This window comes from Salvia hispanica, chromosome 3, assembly GCF_029641045.1.
Source record: "Salvia hispanica isolate PSC_SH4W2 chromosome 3, Shi_PSC_v1, whole genome shotgun sequence".
Classification (NCBI taxonomy): Eukaryota; Viridiplantae; Streptophyta; class Magnoliopsida; order Lamiales; family Lamiaceae; genus Salvia; species Salvia hispanica.
The window spans coordinates 37,749,930-37,768,799 of NC_142694.1; the positions used below are offsets into that span (position 1 = coordinate 37,749,930).

At 39.1% G+C, this 18,870-nt stretch overlaps 4 protein-coding genes across 9 annotated transcripts; 2 read left to right on the forward strand and 2 right to left on the reverse strand.

Moving 5' to 3' along the window:
• Positions 1–4,258: 4,258 nt before the first annotated feature.
• On the forward strand, positions 4,259–5,765 carry LOC125213558 (anthocyanidin 3-O-glucosyltransferase 2-like). The gene has a single exon (XM_048114171.2). It carries the CDS (start codon positions 4,331–4,333, stop codon positions 5,726–5,728), a length of 1,398 nt encoding a protein of 465 aa, XP_047970128.1. The 5' UTR covers positions 4,259–4,330; the 3' UTR covers positions 5,729–5,765.
• A 189-nt stretch (positions 5,766–5,954) lies between these two features.
• On the forward strand, positions 5,955–7,065 carry LOC125213559 (Hus1-like protein). Its single transcript, XM_048114172.2, has one exon. The coding sequence runs from the start codon at positions 5,959–5,961 to the stop codon at positions 6,901–6,903; it is 945 nt and encodes a 314-aa protein (XP_047970129.1). The 5' UTR covers positions 5,955–5,958; the 3' UTR covers positions 6,904–7,065.
• Positions 6,777–9,556, reverse strand: LOC125213556 (protein FAR1-RELATED SEQUENCE 6-like). 5 transcript variants are annotated; one of them, XM_089068063.1, is made up of 3 exons: positions 9,434–9,556; positions 7,067–8,964; positions 6,777–6,899 (listed from the first exon to the last, which is right to left on the reverse strand). In XM_089068063.1, exons 2-3 carry the CDS (start codon positions 8,962–8,964, stop codon positions 6,857–6,859), a joined length of 1,941 nt encoding a protein of 646 aa, XP_088924189.1. In that variant the 5' UTR covers positions 9,434–9,556; the 3' UTR covers positions 6,777–6,856. The 5 variants fall into 5 exon arrangements, with proteins under 5 accessions (XP_088924189.1, XP_088924190.1, XP_088924187.1 ...); XM_089068064.1 differs by lacking the exon at positions 6,777–6,899 and having other exon boundaries at positions 7,009–8,888; XM_089068061.1 differs by lacking the exon at positions 6,777–6,899 and having other exon boundaries at positions 7,009–8,964.
• Positions 9,557–12,636: 3,080 nt separating this feature from the next.
• On the reverse strand, positions 12,637–18,608 carry MMH-1 (MUTM homolog-1). 2 transcript variants are annotated; one of them, XM_048116538.2, is made up of 10 exons: positions 18,288–18,608; positions 17,919–17,970; positions 16,959–17,016; positions 16,514–16,582; positions 16,257–16,382; positions 14,758–14,808; positions 14,406–14,483; positions 14,219–14,318; positions 13,522–13,556; positions 12,637–13,437 (listed from the first exon to the last, which is right to left on the reverse strand). In XM_048116538.2, exons 1-10 carry the CDS (start codon positions 18,514–18,516, stop codon positions 13,003–13,005), a joined length of 1,233 nt encoding a protein of 410 aa, XP_047972495.1. In that variant the 5' UTR covers positions 18,517–18,608; the 3' UTR covers positions 12,637–13,002. The 2 variants fall into 2 exon arrangements, with proteins under 2 accessions (XP_047972495.1, XP_047972494.1); XM_048116537.2 differs by lacking the exon at positions 14,219–14,318 and adding an exon at positions 14,065–14,167 and having other exon boundaries at positions 18,288–18,606.
• Positions 18,609–18,870: the final 262 nt, after the last annotated feature.

An 18,870-nucleotide genomic window follows, 5' to 3' on the forward strand; every position in this document is an offset into this window, starting at 1 on the left:
TAATATGCCGCAACATGGTAAAGAAATCACTGAAATTTACTGTGTGTCATTAAAAATGATGATCTTTCATAAATAATTAGGAAAAGAAATGGTAAGTCATTCATTTATGCTATAAGTAATTCTATATACTATATATATATATATAAACAAATGATTTAGGTTTTGAAAATATCTAACTACTACTATATACTAACTTATACTCTTACACTGGGTGCTTATTATATTAAGCTCTTACTACAGAAAACTGTCCGTTTACTAGTGAAAAATCTTGTTGCTAATTATTACTAATTCTGCTGGTAAAATTGGTTAGCAATGGATAACAAAAGATCTGTCCCACTGCTAAATACTTCGCTGCTAAATTTTAGCAATGACTAAATTGTGTTGCTAATATTTTAGTAACGAATTAGCAACATAACGAGTCCGTTGATAAATGTTGGCATCGAAAATGGATCAAAAATTTTACCAACAAACTCAGTTCGTTACTAACTGTTAGTAGCCGATTAGCAACGCCATTACTCTGCAGCTAAATTGTTGACATCAAAAAAGGATCGTAAATTTAACAGCAAATCCAATTCGTTACTAATTGTTAGTAGCGGATTAGCAACGAAATACAATACATGAGTTAATTAATTGCTTCGAAATTCATAAATTTTGCTTATATTATCTTCCATGGGTTTTAGTTTATAGAACAAACTCATAAATCTGATGAAATATTTGCTAATTTGAGTACACTTTGTCGTCTATATTTATTGATATTTAGCGAGACAAAAATTGAACGGTTAAATTAATAAATATAATTTGAAATAATGTATGTGTATATAAATTTAAATGATAGTACTTACTAGTAGTAAAAATAATAGTACTACTATAAAGAAGGAAATGAGAGATGGGATATGATGAATTATGAGAATGGTGATGGAGGAAAGTGTATGATAACGCAAGCAGAGAATGGGGTTGTCAGGAAATGCATAGCTATTTTAATACACATTGCATATGCAATTGTGTAATATACAACCTAACTTTGTTTATCATTATCCCACTGCCCACTTTCCAAAACCATGCGTGCACCTGCACCCCTGATCTCCACTTGAAACATCCATCCATCTCGAATAGTCTCGTACTCCCTCTGTCCCGAAAAAAATGACTCATTTTTTGGATAATACATGATTTTTTATACATACAGCTTTATTTTGTATGTGAAGAGAATAAAGTAAGAGAGAAAATAAAGTAAAATAAAAAAAAATTCCAATTTTAATAATGAGTCATCTTAATTAACACAAATAAAAAAAGAAAGTGGTTCAATTTCAAGTAGGATTTATTGAAAAAGTACTAATTGAAGTTGGAATACATTAGTATAGTGTATTATTTCCAAAAAAAAAGTTCTTAAATGAGTTTGTAACCAACAAATATTGTGCTGGTATATAATATAGTATAAGTAATAATTAGCATACTAAATATTAATTAAATCGCATGGGTTGGAATTGTTTTGTTATTTAAAATGTCGAGACAGCCAAACTACTGATGGGAAATCATTAAATGATCTGGGTTCGTTTAATCTACTGCTACATGCATGGTGTACCGTTTCAGGCTTTCAGCATACAAATTAATGAATGCAAAGTACTGAATATTTGTCAAAAAAAGAAATACTTTAATATATGGAATTAGTTTGTGTTACCAATGCAATATTATTTGTTTTAGTATACAAATGATCATATAGAGATTTGATTAAACAAAAACCCTAAATATTGTACAAACTCAAAACTATGATCTGGACCATTAAAAAATGTTAACAGATCAGAAAAAAGTATCAATGGAAAATGTCAACAGAATTTCAACAGTAGTCAATGATTGATGTTGTGTTGACATTGTGTTAATACTGTTTTGATATTAAAATCTTGAAATTTTACACTATATTGATATTGTATTGAAACTGTATTGGAGAGTTTTGAGTTTGTACCATATATAAGTTTGCATTTTATCACTACCCTGGTCATATAATACTAATATGGGCTTTCTTAATATAGCCCATTTCAGTGTAACAAATATATCTTACGACCCAATAAATTACAAAGATATAGGAAGCCATATAGTTAGGCCTGTCAAAATGGATAGCGAGTATTGGATATCCGATATCCAAACCCGAAAAAGTTGGGTAATTGGATACCCAAAACCCGATTTTTCAGGATTTGGAATGGGATCGGGTATTGAGAATTTTGGATTTTCGGGTATGGGATTTCCCGATATCCGATCGGGTATACCCGAATTATCCGATTTTTTTATAAATTAATAAATAGTGTATTAATTCTAGGCCCATTTTATACAACCCAATTTCCGCACTGCCCCCTCTTAATTGAATTCTAATTTTTAAAAATTTAGTAATTAAATATTATGTTTTTTAGTTTTTACTGAGCTTACTGCATACGGACACCAGACATGCCTCCCTCCCATCTCCTACTCTCGCCTGCACCTTCCTCCGCCGATGCCGTCTCCTCTCCCAGCGCCGCCGCCCTCGATCTCCGTCAGCTTGTCCACCAGTGAAGGTAAATACATGATCATTTTTTTATTGCAGGAATACTTTGACACACTATTCTCGTAATTTAGATTATAAGCATTTTTTATACATGTAGCAAATATACTAGTAAAAGTTTGTAGTTAATATTTTTTTAAAAATCAAAATTAAAATTAAAATTGAGACTGGATACCTGAGTCGGACATCCGGATATCCGAAATCAAAATCGGATCGGATATCGGGTACTAGAATTTAAAAAATTCGGGATTGGATATCCGAATTTTTCGGATCGGGTATCCGCGAATATCTAAGACAGACATACATATAGTACATGTATAAAAGGAACTTCAAAGGCTGACTTTTTAGGATTTCAGTTTTAATAAACTAGAACAATAATGAGTGATAGTATCAAAGAATTTATGACTATAATTTCACTCTTATTTCCTTGTACTCAAAAGACGAATTTATCATCTAAATTAAAGGCTCCTATGTCTGAGTCGAAAGAATAGTGAAGGGGTAAATCACGGATTAATTTCATTTTATTTCTCAAAAAAGCAGTCTTATATCCGGTATGTACAAGAAGCCATCGCAATAAATGACACTTCCACATTGTCGTTGTCATTGTCGGATTTCGAACTGTAACCTTAATTAATATTTTCTCCGTCCCATAAAAATATATATACTTTTTATTTTCGTCCGTCTTACAAAAATATATGCATTCCATTTTTGAAAAGTTATATCAATTTAATAATATAGTCCATATATCAATTAACACTACTTTAACTATCATTCTTCTATTCTCTCTTACTTTACTAATTTTTTCTTAATTCTCATGTCGTCCTAAATGCATATATTTTTTTAGGACAGAGGGAGAGTACTATTTCCTATAAAACTCATGTTGCATAATGATATGTTCACGTATTAATAGAAAAAGAGACGTAATAAGATAGAGAAAATGTTAGTATGATGGACTATCCCTGATCTTGTTTGAATATCGTATTATTTTAAAGGGTTTTTGATTTTTTAAACCAAAACCTTTCCCCGAATTCCGGTTTTTTCCATGAACTATGAGATTTATTTTTAAAACCACGAACTTTCATTTTGTTAGGATTTTCCCCTGGTGGGTCAACGACGAAACCCGGGTTGTCTACATGTCAATTTTAATCCTATTTGTCATTAAATTGATTACTTGGATACTATTTGGCACAATAATACATACAATCACAATTATTACATAACAAATGACAACTTTTGGATAAACAAAACACAACTTTAACATTTTGAATTATGCTATTCGGGTCGGAAATGTGCTATTTGGGTGGGGTTGGGAAAATCCTGACGAAATGAAAGTTCGTGGTTTTTAAAACAAATCTCATAGGTCATGGGAAAAACCGGAATTCGAGAAAAGGTTTTGGTTTAAAAAGCCAAAAACCCTATTTTAAATAATCAAACAATTTATTATTCATTTGATCTTATTTAAAATTGAATATGTATTTTTTTTAAAGATATTCCACTGAAACTGACATAATTTCTCGATAAGAAAACACTATTCTCTCCCCTTGAAAAAGCATAATTTTGTAAATGTGGATAAACAATTGCAAAACTTTATATAGACGACTAGATGCATTATACTTATAAATAAGATAATTAATGATGACGTCCCGGATGACGCAAATCCGCAAACAATTTAATACTACTACAAATTTAATATAGTTTGATAAACAATGTCAAATGTTTGATTATCACTGCCAAAAATATCTTGATATATTATGATAGTTCCGCAACACAACACTTCTCTCTGTTTTTCACCCAAAACAATAGATGTCTGTTAATGCCAAAGCAACCCTTGTCTTCATCCCATTCCCTTCCATGAGCCACCTTGTGTCGGCAGTGGAGACGGCAAAGCTCCTCACCGCCCGAGACGAGAGCCTCATCGCCTCCATCCTGGTCATGAAGCTGCCCTCAGACACCAAGATCAGTTCCTACACCGAGACTTCACCCCACCCTCGGATAAACTTCCTACACATCCAACAAAACAAGTCTACCTCACCACCGCTGACAAAGAACCGGATGCTCGGGCTCGTGGAGAGCCACAAGGGTCCGGCCAGAGACGCTATCACAGCAATGATGCAGAGCCAGGATGGGAGGCTTGCTGCATTCATGCTTGACATGTTCACCACTCCCATGATCGATGTAGCCTATGAGCTAGCCGCCCCGCCTTACATCTTCTTCCCGTGTGGATCAGCTTCTCTTGGCCTTATGCTGCATCTCCAGAGCCTGCACGATGATCGTGGCGGGGACATGAGAGAGTACGGGGATTCAGATGCCGCGATTCATATCCCAACTCATGTCAATCCTGTACCTGCTAAGGTGTGGCCTGCTCGAATGTTCGACAAAGATATTGGTTTTCTTGATTTTGTCAGAAGGTATAAGGAGAGCAGAGGGTTTGTGATAAACACGTTTCTTGAGCTCGAGTCCCACGCCATTACCTCCCTCTCTGCGGATGAGAAGTTCCCACCGGTTTATCCAGTAGGCCCGATGATTCAGTCGGGAGGAGGAGGAGGAACTGATGAGATCATCGTGTGGCTAGATGAACAGCCTCGTTCATCGGTCGTGTTTCTCTGCTTTGGCACCAAAGGATGGTTCGAGGGTGACCAGGTGAAGGAGATTGCTGCTGCGCTGGAGAGGAGTGGAGTCCGGTTTCTGTGGTCGTTGAGAAAGCCGCCTCCTAAAGACACAATGGAGTCTCCGGGGGAATATGAGAATCCTGAACAAGTGTTGCCTCAAGGGTTCCTCGAGCGCAGTATGGGAGTCGGGAAGGTGATCGGCTGGGCGCCCCAGGTGGCTGTGCTGTCTCACCCTGCTGTGGGAGGATTTGTGTCGCACTGTGGTTGGAACTCGACTCTGGAAAGTGTGTGGTGTGGAGTGCCTGTGGCAGCATGGCCGTTGTCCGCGGAGCAGCAGGCCAATGCATTCCTGTTGATCAAAGAGTTGGAAATGGCTGTTGAGATCAAGATGGACTACAGGAAGAGTAGTGATGTGATTGTGGATGCGGAAACGATAGAGGCTGCAATCCGGCAGCTGATGGACCCGGAGAACAAGATCCGACTCAAGGTGAAAGAGATGCGTGAGCAGAGTATAACAGCCGTTGTACAAGGAGGCTCGTCGTATAACTACTTAGGTCGCCTTATTGAGAATGTCATGGAGAATAATTTTTGAAGTGCAATTTAATTGGTAAGACGCTCATGAAATGTTATTATTGATCTTTTTAAAAATAACAATAAATAAATAAATGAAAAAAAAAAGAGAGAGAAAATTCGATTTGGCGGGAAACAGATATCATAAAACTCCCTCCAATTCAAGACCATTTCCCAAAACCCTTTCTCCTAAATCTTCAGCTTCTTCTTCTTTCCTCCAATTTCTCTCACACACACACACACAATTGAAAGATGAAATTCAAAGCATTCCTCACAGACAACGGCATCAATCTGTTGGAGAAGCGGATCCTAGCCGCCCTGGACAAAATGGGGCGGGTATGCCACCTGTACCTGACCCGCGACCACGCCTTCTTCCTCCACAACCTCCTCTCCGTCGACGGCGTCCACTCCGTCGCTCAATTCAGCAAGGAATCCCTCTTCCACGACTACCGCATCTCCAGCAACAACGACGACCGCATCGCCTTCTCCGTCGATCTCTCCCTCCTCCACCGCGCCCTCCGCTCCGTCCTCGCCGTCCGCGACTCCAATTCCAACGCCCTCCTCATCAAGCTGGTCAAAAAGCTCCCCCCAAATTCCACCCAAGCCACGCCGTTCCTCACCTTCGAGGCCAGGGGCCACCGATCCGCCGTCGTCCAGGACGTCCCCATCTCCAAACCCCTCTCCCGAGCCGACGTCCAAGAGCTCCACCTCGCCGTCGAGAGCTGCGAGCAGCTCCCGGCGACTCTCGTCATGGCGCCGGAGCTCAGTTCTCTCCACAGTTTCGTCGACGGGATGAAGCACGTCGGGGACGTGATGGCGGTCTCGGTGAGCAAGTATGGGGACCTGCATTTGCAGATATCCACATCGCTGATCGCGCTGGGGGCCGAGTTCAGGAAGCTGAAGGTCTTGGGGGAGAGGGCCGATCCGGTGGCCGAGGACAACGGGCTTGGCGCGAAGACGAGGGTGGAGAGAGGCGTGCAGAGGGGGGATGCGATGACTGTGCAGGTGAGCGTGAAGCATTTCTTCAAGAGCCTTCAGTGTAGTTTGGCGAAGCCCGACTGCGCCTTCTTTGGGATCGCTCCGCAGGGTGCTTGCCTCATGGTGTTCTTCCAGTTCTTTGTTCCCGGGACGAGGGTCACGGATAAGTCGTTTAGCCTGCACTGCAAGCTGCCTGTGCTCGACACCGGCTCCAGCTGAGGATAAAGATTAGCAATGTTGATTTACATTTGAGGCCTGTACTTGATGCTATGTTGCAATACTAGTGATACAAACTCTCACGTGTTGAATTGCATTTTTATCTGTTCATGACTGTTGATCATCTTGAATAACAAATTTGTTCATCAACGATTGAGCAACGAACCTGTATCGATCATGTGATTTCCTTCCTTCCTCGACCACCTTTGTAACGCTCCTGTACAAGTTATCGTATCTGTGGACTGGGTTCTTGATATCAATACCGTCCAATCTGTAATCGAAAGTGTAATTACGGTTGGTGTCCTTCCTCCACCGTGCAAGGATATATTGAGGTGGGATTTCGTCTAATCCGACTTGGTTGATAACACACAAGGCATGTCTGCACAGATAACCCCTGAGGTTGAATAGGGCACACACACATAGCACCTCAACTGCGTCACTAGAATTGTACATCACCTCGAAATCTCTTGTTTCCTTCCTGTTTTCCCCAACTTGGACGTCTTCTTTGACTATAAAAGTTGCGACTGACCCCTCAACGCTCTTCTGCCTTAAACCATAACATGAGTACACACCCTCCACTTCCTGTTGAAAATGTTCAAATATGTTCTTTGTGTATAATTTTGATAGCTGCAACTCGAAAAACAATCGTGTCTTGAGCAGAGGACTTGATTTATTGGACTCTATGTCAGATAATGTCTCTCTGTGGTGAATATCCTGCTGAGCTTGATCATAACTCGAAAATAACTCTCTTAACGAAGTATGTTGCCTCAAATATTCTTGAAAAGGTGAATCCACAGGAAACATTCCTGCACAAAAGATCTCTTTCAGATAGACTGGAACCCACCGCCTACGATCTTCATATAAGTTTTGAAGCCATTTGTGATTCTGAAGCCCATGGCTCAGCACCAAGTCCTCCCAAGCTGCTTCAAATTCATCTGATCTCAGCGAGTGATAAACCGCTCTACTAAGCCCGTTTCTGATTGCCTCGCATGCCTCCAGACATGCTACTTCATGCAAAATCATCTTCATTATGTTTGTCAAAGAAAGACAATGCGATGCTCTAGGAAAAACCTCAGCAACAGCAGTCTGCAGGGCTTTGCACTCGCTGGTAATGATGGTTTGAGGAGACCGTCCGACCATATATGTTAGCCATGCTCTACACAGCCATACAAATGACTCCACAGTCTGAACTGAAACCAAACCACAGCCTAGTGGCACAGTCTGCGCATGGTGATTGATACCGGTAAACACCACCAGTGGAACCTCGTAGTTTTCTGTTAAATTTGTAGTATTGATGAATAAAACATCACCAAAATAACTGTAGGCAGCCCTACACCTAGCTTCAGCCCAGAAAACATTGCGTAAACATCCTTTCTCATTAATGTCCATCGAGTAAAAGAAACTAGCATCATTCAACTGCATCCTCGTGAAAAACTTGAGCATTTCCTGAGAATCCCCCGGTTTGAGCTTCAGTTTGTCATCGCCCTGATCAATAGTATCCCCAAAATCACATTCCTCAATATCATCCGCATCAATTACCACCGTTCTAAACAACCTGATTGTTTGAACTTGGTCGGCACCATTTATTGGCAAAGGCCTCTTACTTCCGGGATCTGATATCTTATGAGACTTATAAATGTTAGCATTTGCCGGAGTGGTTAGATGGTTATGCTCTAGCTCGGTTTCTATAATTCTCCACCTCTTGTTATCCATCAACCTAAATTTGATCATTGCAGGACAGCCAGTCCGAGTTTCAGGTCTTGGCCGGTTGGCATCGGTTTTCTTCTTGAAGCCAGCGCTACTGCAGCTCAATTTCCCTCGGTACCTCTCCTTGCTCTTTCTATACCATGTATTACTTACTCTTACTCCGAACCCTTGTTGTTTTGCATAACAGTTGTAGAAGAAATAAACATCATCGTAGGACTCGAATTCCATCCCAACAGCAGGATCATCACCTTGTAAAACCTCACCACTTTGTCCAACATATTCTGTCATTGCAAATTCTCCATCAATCTCAAACTCCTCATCATATGTAGGTTCACTATTGAGACAAACATCATCCATCTATATGAAACAAGTAATTAGGGGATGTAATTGCTAAAGAAAACTTGTCTTGTAATTGCAAATTCAAGCTAACATAATGCATCCAGACACTAGAATCAATTTACAGATATGGAAGAAAACATAGAACTGGAATTCAACAAAGCAGCAGCAAAGTTCCCAGTTCCAGCAACAAATTCTTACTCAAATTCAGCTTAATATGTAGCTTAGAAAAACTATTTGATCCTGTTTGATTCACTTGAATTAAAAAATAATCGCATGGCAAGATTTGCTAACTCCTAAGTTCCAGCATTAACATTGAAAACAGAATACAATAATTAAAAAGAATTTGTAACTCGACCTTGAATCCGAAAAGCAATTCATGGATTTTAAAAATGTGGAGCATTGACATTCAACGTCGAACTATTATACAATTAAATAGAAATTAAACAAATATACAAAAAGGAACGCACACACAGAGGGATATGCTTACTCGTACTCTGGGTTAATCGGCGGCGCGGCCGGGAAATTGCGGCGGAGCAGTCCTGGGGATGAAGTTGGGTGTACAGAAAAAGCTATGCCTCCACAGTTCACATTATCACATCCTCGCATATTGGATGAATTGTCGGATGTACCCTTGCATAATTTTATTTCAGTCTAATTAATTTCATAAGAGCATCCTCCCTCATCCGTGCTCTTAGCTAAGAGCACGGAAGTAGGCCCGGATCCACTTTTACTCCTTATCCTTAGACAAGAGCACAACACTCACATCCGTGCTCAAGGACAAACTCAAGGGTCCCACCATTCTATTATTCAATTTAAATACTTCAATTACTAAAAACATTTCTACATTATAAAAATACATTAAAAAATAAAAATTACATAATTAAAATCCTAGAAAACAAAAAAAATACATAATTAAAATCCTATAAATTAAAAATTACATAATTAAAGACTAAACCCCATGGAATACTAGTCCTCTATCTCCAATTTTCTCTTGATTCCCACATGTGTTGCAAGTTGGTCGGGAGTCATGTTAGACGTATCGGTCGTATTGAGTTAACCCAAGAGGGCCCACAACGAGTTGGTCGAGGGTTGAGGTGGCACAAAGGGAGCGGGGGCAGTGGCGGATGGAGTCGGGGCGCGACGGTGGTTGGCCGTCGCCTTCTTCCTTCCTTGCGGCAGGCGGGAACTGCTCGGGCCAGTGTCGGGGCTACCCAAGTTAGTTCCGGCAAGCTGGGTAGCCACATCATCGGAGGCGCCGTCAGATAGGGCTACTGACCTCGACCGTTTGCTGGAGGAGCTGGAGGAGGATGCTACTACGCCACCCTTATACTTCGGATGTTGGCGCTCCTCCTGCCAATAACTGAGGTACTTGAACGGTTTCAACTCCAAGCTTTGATAGGTCGCCAAGGCGGCACTGATGATATCGAGCTTGCTCTTGCCGCTCCCCGCCGCCCGCTCTTCCTGTTGGTAATACCCCTGAAACTTACCGATTGCCTCGTTAGTTCTGAAGATGCAATTGCGCACCATACTATCATTGCGATAGATAGTTCCCCCGGCCGGGTTTCATTGTAAAGACGAGTGATGCGCCACCAATACGTTTTCCCGGTTTGGTTCGTGCCAACATCTGGGTCTTCGGAGACTGCTAAGTAGGCTTTGAACATCTGCATCATCTCATCTGGAGTGTACGGGGTGCGGGTACCACGAGTAGGAGGAGTAGAAGTAGAAGTAGGAGTACGAGCAGAGCTGCCGCTCCCTCCCGATCCAGGTTCGGGTACCCACCCGAACCTGGGGGCATCTTAGTCGTCCACCGGGTAAGGCCGGTAGCCACCCGGAACTTGAGAACCTTGGGTTTGAGGAGGGGCCGAAAATTGCGTTTTCGGGCTAGAGAATGGCTCGGAGCCGAACCATTCATGGTACCAACCTCGGGAGCCGGAGGGGTGATCGCCGGAGCCGGACATTGTGTAGTGTGGTGGGAATTTAGATGAGAGAATATGAGAAAAAAGATGAGAATTGATGAGAAAATACATGAGAGAATTTAGATGATAGAATAGATGAGAATTGTGTAGTGTTATGAGATTTTTTTGTATTGAAGTGGAGGTATTTATTAATGAAAATGTGAATTTTGGAAAAAAAATTTAAAAATAAATTAAAAATGTGTATAAAACGGTTATAATTTATTGTGAAGTGGAATTTTTTTTTATTTAAAAACGTTTTTTAATTAATTTTGAATTTTTTAAAAAAATAAAAAATCAAATTTTTCAACGGCTATGTCGTTGGCCAATCAGGAGCTGCCACGTATGGCTGCTCGGCAGCACGGACGTGCTCTTATTTAAGAGCAGCGTCGTGCCGTTGGCACGGACGGACAGCATGCATCGGCGAACGAGCAATGTCCCTACCTCTGGCACGGACGGACGGGGTACCGCTGTGGGTGCTCTAATAATTTATACTTTTATTTAAGGCCATACCGTTTAGCGAATTGGCGATTAGACCCTAAATATGCATAAATTTTGGAATTGATGTTAAAGTTTTAGTATTGGTTGTATTATGGTTATTGGAAGGGAGAGTAACAATTTATATTGTGATTCGAGACCAAGGGTGTTCACTGGCGAATTCAATTACTATTCACCATGATGATTTATAGACATTTCAAGGGGGGACAATAGGCTTAAGGATTAAAGGTTGTTTTACTCATAGGCAAGGACATAAATGACCACTTCTCAAAAGTATTGTTAACTTGATAAATCGATTACATGATTAGATTACGGTGTCTGGATAATCATTAGCGTTTAAGGAAAAGTTGTTCTAGTTTTTTTTTTTTTGGGTTACAAAGGAAAAGTTGTTCTAGTTAATAATGAAAAAATTTGAAAAAACTCGATTAAAAGATTTATTTTTTTCCTAAATTCACGCTAAAATATCTATATTATAATTATGGAAAATCAAATCTTCAAATTTTATCTTATCGTGCAATCTTCATTTCAACCGTTCAAAATCCATCAACAAACATCAATGAAAGATTTTGTTTATTTTCAAATAATAGCACATTTTTTCAAATGAGTAGTGTATGAACTAAATAAATGTTGGTAATAAACTAAATGAGTAATGAACTAATTATAACATTTTAACAAAATACAGGAATGATAACGACAAAGTTATAGTCATTGCACGTATCATGAACTAAATAAATGTAATAATGAACGTTGGTAATAAACCAATTATAACATTTTAACAAAATACAATAATGAATAATGATAGCAATTAACATCTGCATCTCCTACGCTGAACTTTCTAATCGATTACTCTAACATTAACCCTACCTATCTCGTCTCTCTAACACACTACTCCTTCCTATGGCTGGTTTAGCTCGGGATAAACCGATACCGGTTGCCTGGGGAATGTCAGACAAGTATCTGCCTCAGTCAGTTCTGGTAAACAATTTCTAACAAATTGTCAGTTTCTGCAAACACGAACCTCTGATAAACATTTCATATTTACAGGCCGGAGAAAGTTGTTGGCAGCTTGAGACTATTTTTCTCGTGCCTCTCGTCACAACTCAGTAAGAAGGTAGATATTGGCATCCATGTAAATTTGCTACAGATGCAGCAGCCCAGTCAGTATAGACTGTTCAACTCAGAAAAATTGTAAATTGAGGTACTAAATGGGTGATATGTTAATGGAAAAAAGAAGCAAAAATGAAGACATATTCACAGCTTTGCACACAGCATTGTCAGTAAAAGTGGATGTAGAAGTCAGTGCAAATAAACCACTTGTACTGTACGTGTACAAAATTCCTTGCACCAAAACCATGAGAGATGCTCTGCTTAGGTCCGAAAGACTACTATGAATTTCGAGTCTGTCCTAGAGTCTCATAAATAAGAAAGAGCAATCAATATAAATTACACAAAATTAGCAGCTCTTTCTGTTAGAAATCCTACATCTCCCCTTACCAGAACTTGGAAGGAGAGACAAGATTAATCAGGTAGATTAGTAGTAGTTCTTTTACTCGAAGCAGAGTTCATTTCTGGGATGCTACTTCCCTGTTCTTCCATTCATTGCCTTCTAAGCGTCTTCTTCCCCATCCTCGATTCCATTTTCACTAGAATTACTGAGGCTGTCATCAACTTCCTTGTGCTTTCTCTTTGCAGCAGCACCTTTCCCTCTAGTTTGTCTCTGCTCCGCTGCACCAGTTTTGCCTCCCTTGGGTTTGCTCTTTGTAGGAGGCTTCTTCGCCCCTCGTTTTCTCTTTGAAGATACATCATCGCCTTCATCGCCATCAGAGTCTTTGACACTGGCACTGGGCTTTTTCTTTGAGGGCTTACTGGCACCACCTGTCTTCCTCCCTTTAGTGACTTTTGGTTCCATTGGCTCATCCTCCGATCCCGACTCATCAACACCACCACCATATCCAGCAGTAGTGCGCTTGGATCTTTTATCTGTCTCTTTTACAGCTTGATTGCCACTCAACTTTTGTAACTCAGGGACATAAGCTGTTGTCTGCAATAGATAAGAATAAAATCTCAAGGGGGGGAAGTGCCACGATAAATCATAAAGCAAATGCTTAGTTTTGAATGGACACACCCTGCCACCAGCTTTGATGAAGTCGATTTTCTTCCCTGAAAAAAAACAGAAATCTTTTTTAGCATTCTGATACAAAACTGAAACATCTAAATTGGGAGTAACATCACACAGTAACAACATAAGGAGTAGAACTTAGGTTTCCAATTTCCTTCCAAAACTAGAAAAGTGGTGGTACCATGTGATTCAGTTCAGCTGCAAGATGTTGAAACTTATCTAGGTATTATCAAGTTTATAGCCAGTCTTCTCACATTCCAAATTTTAGACACTATGCAATATGCACAATAATGGAATAAGCATTGGCAAAGGCTATGAACTGAAACCAACAGACTGAAGTTGAACAAAAAGAATGACTAAGGCATCACTCAGCCAAAAGACACCAGGAAAATACATATATCATCTCAACAATATTTTTAAAGAAATCACTTGGTATCATCAATTAAGCTATTGATTCAATCAATAACATCATTGCACTACTTATAAAAATTTAAAAAGTATTGATGAAAGGCCACACATTAAAGAGCACTGCACAGGTCAAGAGCCAACCATCAACAAAAGCCTTGCCAGGTTTCTTTTCCCTAGAATGGAAAATCCAATCATCAGGGAATTGACTACTGTCGGCCCCAACCTCAAGAGCCTTTTCAGTTACCTGTACAATAAACCGTATGTCAAATTTACCATAAATGTCCAAACATCTCACCATTTATTTTTCCTGGTTTCTTGTACCAGCGAACATGAAACAACCATTCAGTAGGAAAGCGAAGGCTTTCGGCATCAACTTCAACGGCAAAGTCTGTAACCTAAAAGTGTTGTCTCTAGTAACATCCAGATGGAGCAAGCATGATGCAAAAAGAAACGTACATGTAAACAAACACTATCTATAATACCTCATTAATGCACTTGAGCAAGGTTGCACAGCTTTCTTTGGACAGGCTGGAAGCAGTTTGCTGGGGGTGAATTCTTGCCTGTCAAAACACAATCAATTGGTCATGGTCTCATGGATGCAGTGCTTACAGTATTTCAGTTATATTTTATAGGTTAAAAGGTGATAGAACAATTAAATGCAAGCCAATATGTTGAACTGAAGCTGCCTATACTTGGTTGTTGAAAATCACAGCCCCAGGTTTAAACTAAAAGTAAGGCACAGTCAATTAATCTGACAGAAGCAAGCCACCTCTATATCAGCACTTCACATCAGTTTTTCTCAAGTATAGGTGATGGAAAATAAAGCAGACTAACTTGGTATAGAACTTCATCAGCCATCCAATTGCCAATGCCTGAAATAAAACCCTGCAGAGAAGACCAGGCATCTAATGAGTCATGTTACCAGATCACAAATACTAGAGTATATCTTAATAATTACGCTGAAATATCTGAACAGATCTCCATACTATGAAAAAAAAAAAAGAAAAAAAATGCTTATTTAACCAGGTCAGAGTAAGCAAAGTGTTATTAATTACTCATAATCTCATATCAATCAGAAATTAATGAATTCACACATTTTATCTGAATGACATGACACGTATACTAACCTTATATGAACAATTACATAAATAAAAATATGCAGAAAACTAGAATCCTTTTTCAATTGAAAACCCCAATGCGGAAACATCACAGCCTATGAAGCAAAGTTGTGTCACTAAATCTGACACAAATAAACTACAGTTCAATCCTCTATTAATGGTTTTTAACAGGAGATATTAGCCATTATTATTATGTTTACCTAGTTAATCTATTATGATCCTTTACCATCGAATATATACATACAACATGAAATAAGGATTGGCCCTCAGCAGAGAGCTTATCTAATTTGTTATGCCTGAGTGGATCCATTAGTTGATGTGTTTTACGAAATCCTTCTTTCTCCTCAAACATATAAGCGTACAGGATATTTCATTATTCTGGGAACCTCCATCCATAAGGAGAGCTACACAATCTCTCGGGTAATTAAGACAACCATTTAATGCACGGATCTATTGGCGTAAATAAAACCACCAAGCAGATCTACAAGATAGCTTGGTTACAAGCACATTCATGCTCCTCTACCTAAACCCGGTGATTATTGGTATTTCTTATAGCAAGCAAAAGAGCTTAGACATAACAGGTAGCCAACTCTAGCAACTGATTTTTATTACTTTGACCACCTACACCTAGATGGTGTTCTGATACATGATTCCTTCCCTCCCCTGCATGCTTTCTTGGCCTTACACTTGATCATTTCATGATTAAGCTTGTCACTCATTTCCGCTTGTACAGAGAGAATACTTGCAAGTTCTTTTAGATAGATATACCTAAGCCAGATAAGAGCACCTGCCATTAACAATCTAGTCCAAAGCCATTTTCTAAGTCAAAGTTACACACAAATGGGTGGCAGGATTTAATTCTTTTTCATAATATGAGAGGGTAGCATGCCTATGTTCATCCGATTTTCTTTCTGATATTCAATATAAAATCTTCTTGATGTTTTTATATTTTATGTCAGAAGCTCAAGATTGATCTCAATGCAAATAGAAGTAAGGTCAACCAAATTTAGTATGAAGCTTCAAAAAAAAGATCTTCATCTTTATAAACCTACTTTTTCAATAACATAAGTTAGAATCTAAATGTGGTATCACCACAAAAAAAATTGATTAGGGGTTATTGATGCAGTAATAATTGTACAGCATAAGAATATTCCTTTTACAGTCTTCTCACCCCACAAACTCAATAGTACATGTTAAAGTTAAACTATTAAAAACCTGGTCAAGTAAAAGAGCCTTAATTCCAATGTTCTTCTTTCTCAATGAGTTGCTCAGTTCGTCTTCTGTCATCGGCTCCATCAATGCATCAGGTCCAAGCTCAGAGATTGGGGGAACAGAAACAGGCTGTAAAACCTCAGGTGCATATATTTCAGTTGATATATTTAAGAGAAGAAAAAGACAAACATAGATTTAAAAAAATCAATGCATAAACAGAATCTGCACTCTGCAAATGGGGATACAGTTTCGCGTATTACATTGTCAAGTAGGCGAACTTTAGCAAACCGCCTCTTGTCAGTAAATGAGAATTCCATGCCATCAGCTAGCTGAATAAAAATAAATAGATTTGTCATTTCAGCATGTAGACATCAATGTTGGCGTATGCAACAAATATTTTCTTATGTCAAGCATGCTATAGAGAACACCATGAGAAATCTTTATCTGTCCACCTAATGGAAACATCAGAACCTTACTGCATGGCATTGCATAAAGGGTCTGATTACATAATGGATGTATAATGATTAATGATGCAAATTAAACACGTTACACGTATATGTGCATGTAAAATACCCTTCTTATCTTTTCCTCTGAATTGCAGCATGCACTGTGAATTAACAAATAATGTGGTATATAAAAATTCATAGCTTTATTATTTAAGAGTGAACAGTTTCAACTTAATCAAAACAAAGAACAGGATCTCACTTCAACGAATAACTTGGAATACTTGGATGGCCATTCATCTGTATCCTTCACTGCGGACCTGTTAATGGTAACATAAGTAATACAAATGATAAAATAGGCAAAAAAATGATAATACAGCATTTGGCTGAATTCCATTCTATAACAGCTAACCGTCGCCTCATTTTTTTATAACCTACAGCACTTTTGTAATTTTAATTGGGTCTACCATCCTGAGTTCTTGGATGGACTGTAAAAGTAAGGAGGCATGTTTAATACTATTTCATTCTACCATCAAGTGTCAAAGGTAGACATGTATTCCTGAAATTAATTAAGTCCAAGTAAAATCCCTATCGTGAAGAAAGAAATACTTATTTCCTATACAGGATTCAGATAAGCAATCATCCATTATTCAAGACTAGGATGGCCAAATTAAAAATCTCACAGTTAAACAAATGCAGCTGCCTCATTCTTACACTGTATAACCATGACAACCTCATGAGCCACATCGATACATCCCACTACCAGCTCTATTACTTTCTTCTTTTATTCTTACATTCTTTAAGTAAGAAGAATAAAATTGCAAGATAAAAAGAAATGGTACAAAGACAAGAGTCATCACGACATACGATTTTCAGTCTCTAGCTACCTCTGGCATGATGAAAGCTTTATATCGATATGACTTGAAAAATCTCAAGTATCTCTCAAGTCTCAACTTAATCCTACCCCAGACCAGACCTCTGCTAAACAATTATTTCTATCTTCATAGATCCTTCTATTCCCTGAAGCCAAAGGGACCAACCAAAGGATAGAACCCCCCATAAACATATGCCCTTTTATTGATATAAAACCTCCAAGGATAGACCACCAGATTGTTGTCACAGAGCACTGTAAGATCGATAGTAAGCTTGAAACCCAGAGACTATATGCAACACACTTGAGACAAATTGAACAACACATAAAATGAGATGCTAACATGCTTACCTTTTATATTTGGTGACCTCAACTCCCTTGATATACACAGCCCCGGCCATTCCTGAAAGAAACAAAGTTCTTTAACCTTCTACTCACCACACGCCACAAAACAGCAGCCATATATCATTATGATATTGTTAGCAACAGGGTTCGAATTAGTAGGCTTCAGGAATGATGTAAACGTAGCATTCTTCTAGCTGTACGAAGTGATATCATTGATCAATTAATCAACTTGTCCAGGTTAATCAGTCACTCTGATATTTTCTCATTTGAAAAATACACCGAAATCCAATCAAGCACATTGTAATAATAACTCGAAAACGAAAGCCCACAGAAATGCACGGAATTTAGGGTTTAATAAAAAAAGCCAAACAGTACCGAATTGGAAAGACGGGAAAGGAGGGGAGTCGAGTTGAATCCACATGTTCTTTCCCTTCCGATGAACGGCCACAATAGTTTTTCCAAGAAGCGCTGCCTCGAAGTCCTTGGGAGATACACCGTCAATGACTTTGGAATCATCAGCTACAATCGCTTTTATTATCTTCTTCCCGATGGTGTTCTCAGCCAGCGCCCGACGCGCCGCCTCAACCTCAGGTAGCTCCGGCATTGTAGGGTGGCAGTACAACTTCTCTGCTACAACGCAGAGAGAGAGAGAGTGAAGTGGTCTGGTGAGGTTATCAAAACGCAGCCAAATACCCACTAAACGTAATACTTTGACATAATCCCTTATTTCCTTTTATTCATTGAGTGAATGCATAAACGCTACCTCATCTTTCACTTTGCATGTAAATAGTACATGATTTTTATAAATTTTATATCATTTTTGATTCCTATAAGAGCATTCCCAACAGTTTTCCTAAAACCTCCCTTATTTCTCCCTAACTCCTGCCACATCAGCGCCATAATTTATCCCCAGTTTTTAGCCAATTTTTAGTCAACTGCTCCAATGGTTTCTCCCTTA

Bases quoted from the DNA above. Each gene is read 5' to 3' on its own strand.
- LOC125213558 (XM_048114171.2), top strand. From the start codon at position 4,331: ATGTCTGTTAATGCCAAAGCAACCCTTGTCTTCATCCCATTCCCTTCC.
- LOC125213559 (XM_048114172.2), top strand. From the start codon at position 5,959: ATGAAATTCAAAGCATTCCTCACAGACAACGGCATCAATCTGTTGGAG.
- LOC125213556 (XM_089068061.1), bottom strand. From the start codon at position 8,964: ATGGATGATGTTTGTCTCAATAGTGAACCTACATATGATGAGGAGTTT.
- MMH-1 (XM_048116537.2), bottom strand. From the start codon at position 18,516: ATGCCGGAGCTACCTGAGGTTGAGGCGGCGCGTCGGGCGCTGGCTGAG. The intron at 14,168-14,405 runs GTATTATAGATA...TTTATTGTACAG, and splicing joins TGCTCAAGTGCATTAATGAG to GTAACTGAAAAGGCTCTTGA. The intron at 13,557-14,064 runs GTTGGCTCTTGA...GTTTTTTTTCAG, and splicing joins TGGCAAGGCTTTTGTTGATG to GGAAGAAAATCGACTTCATC.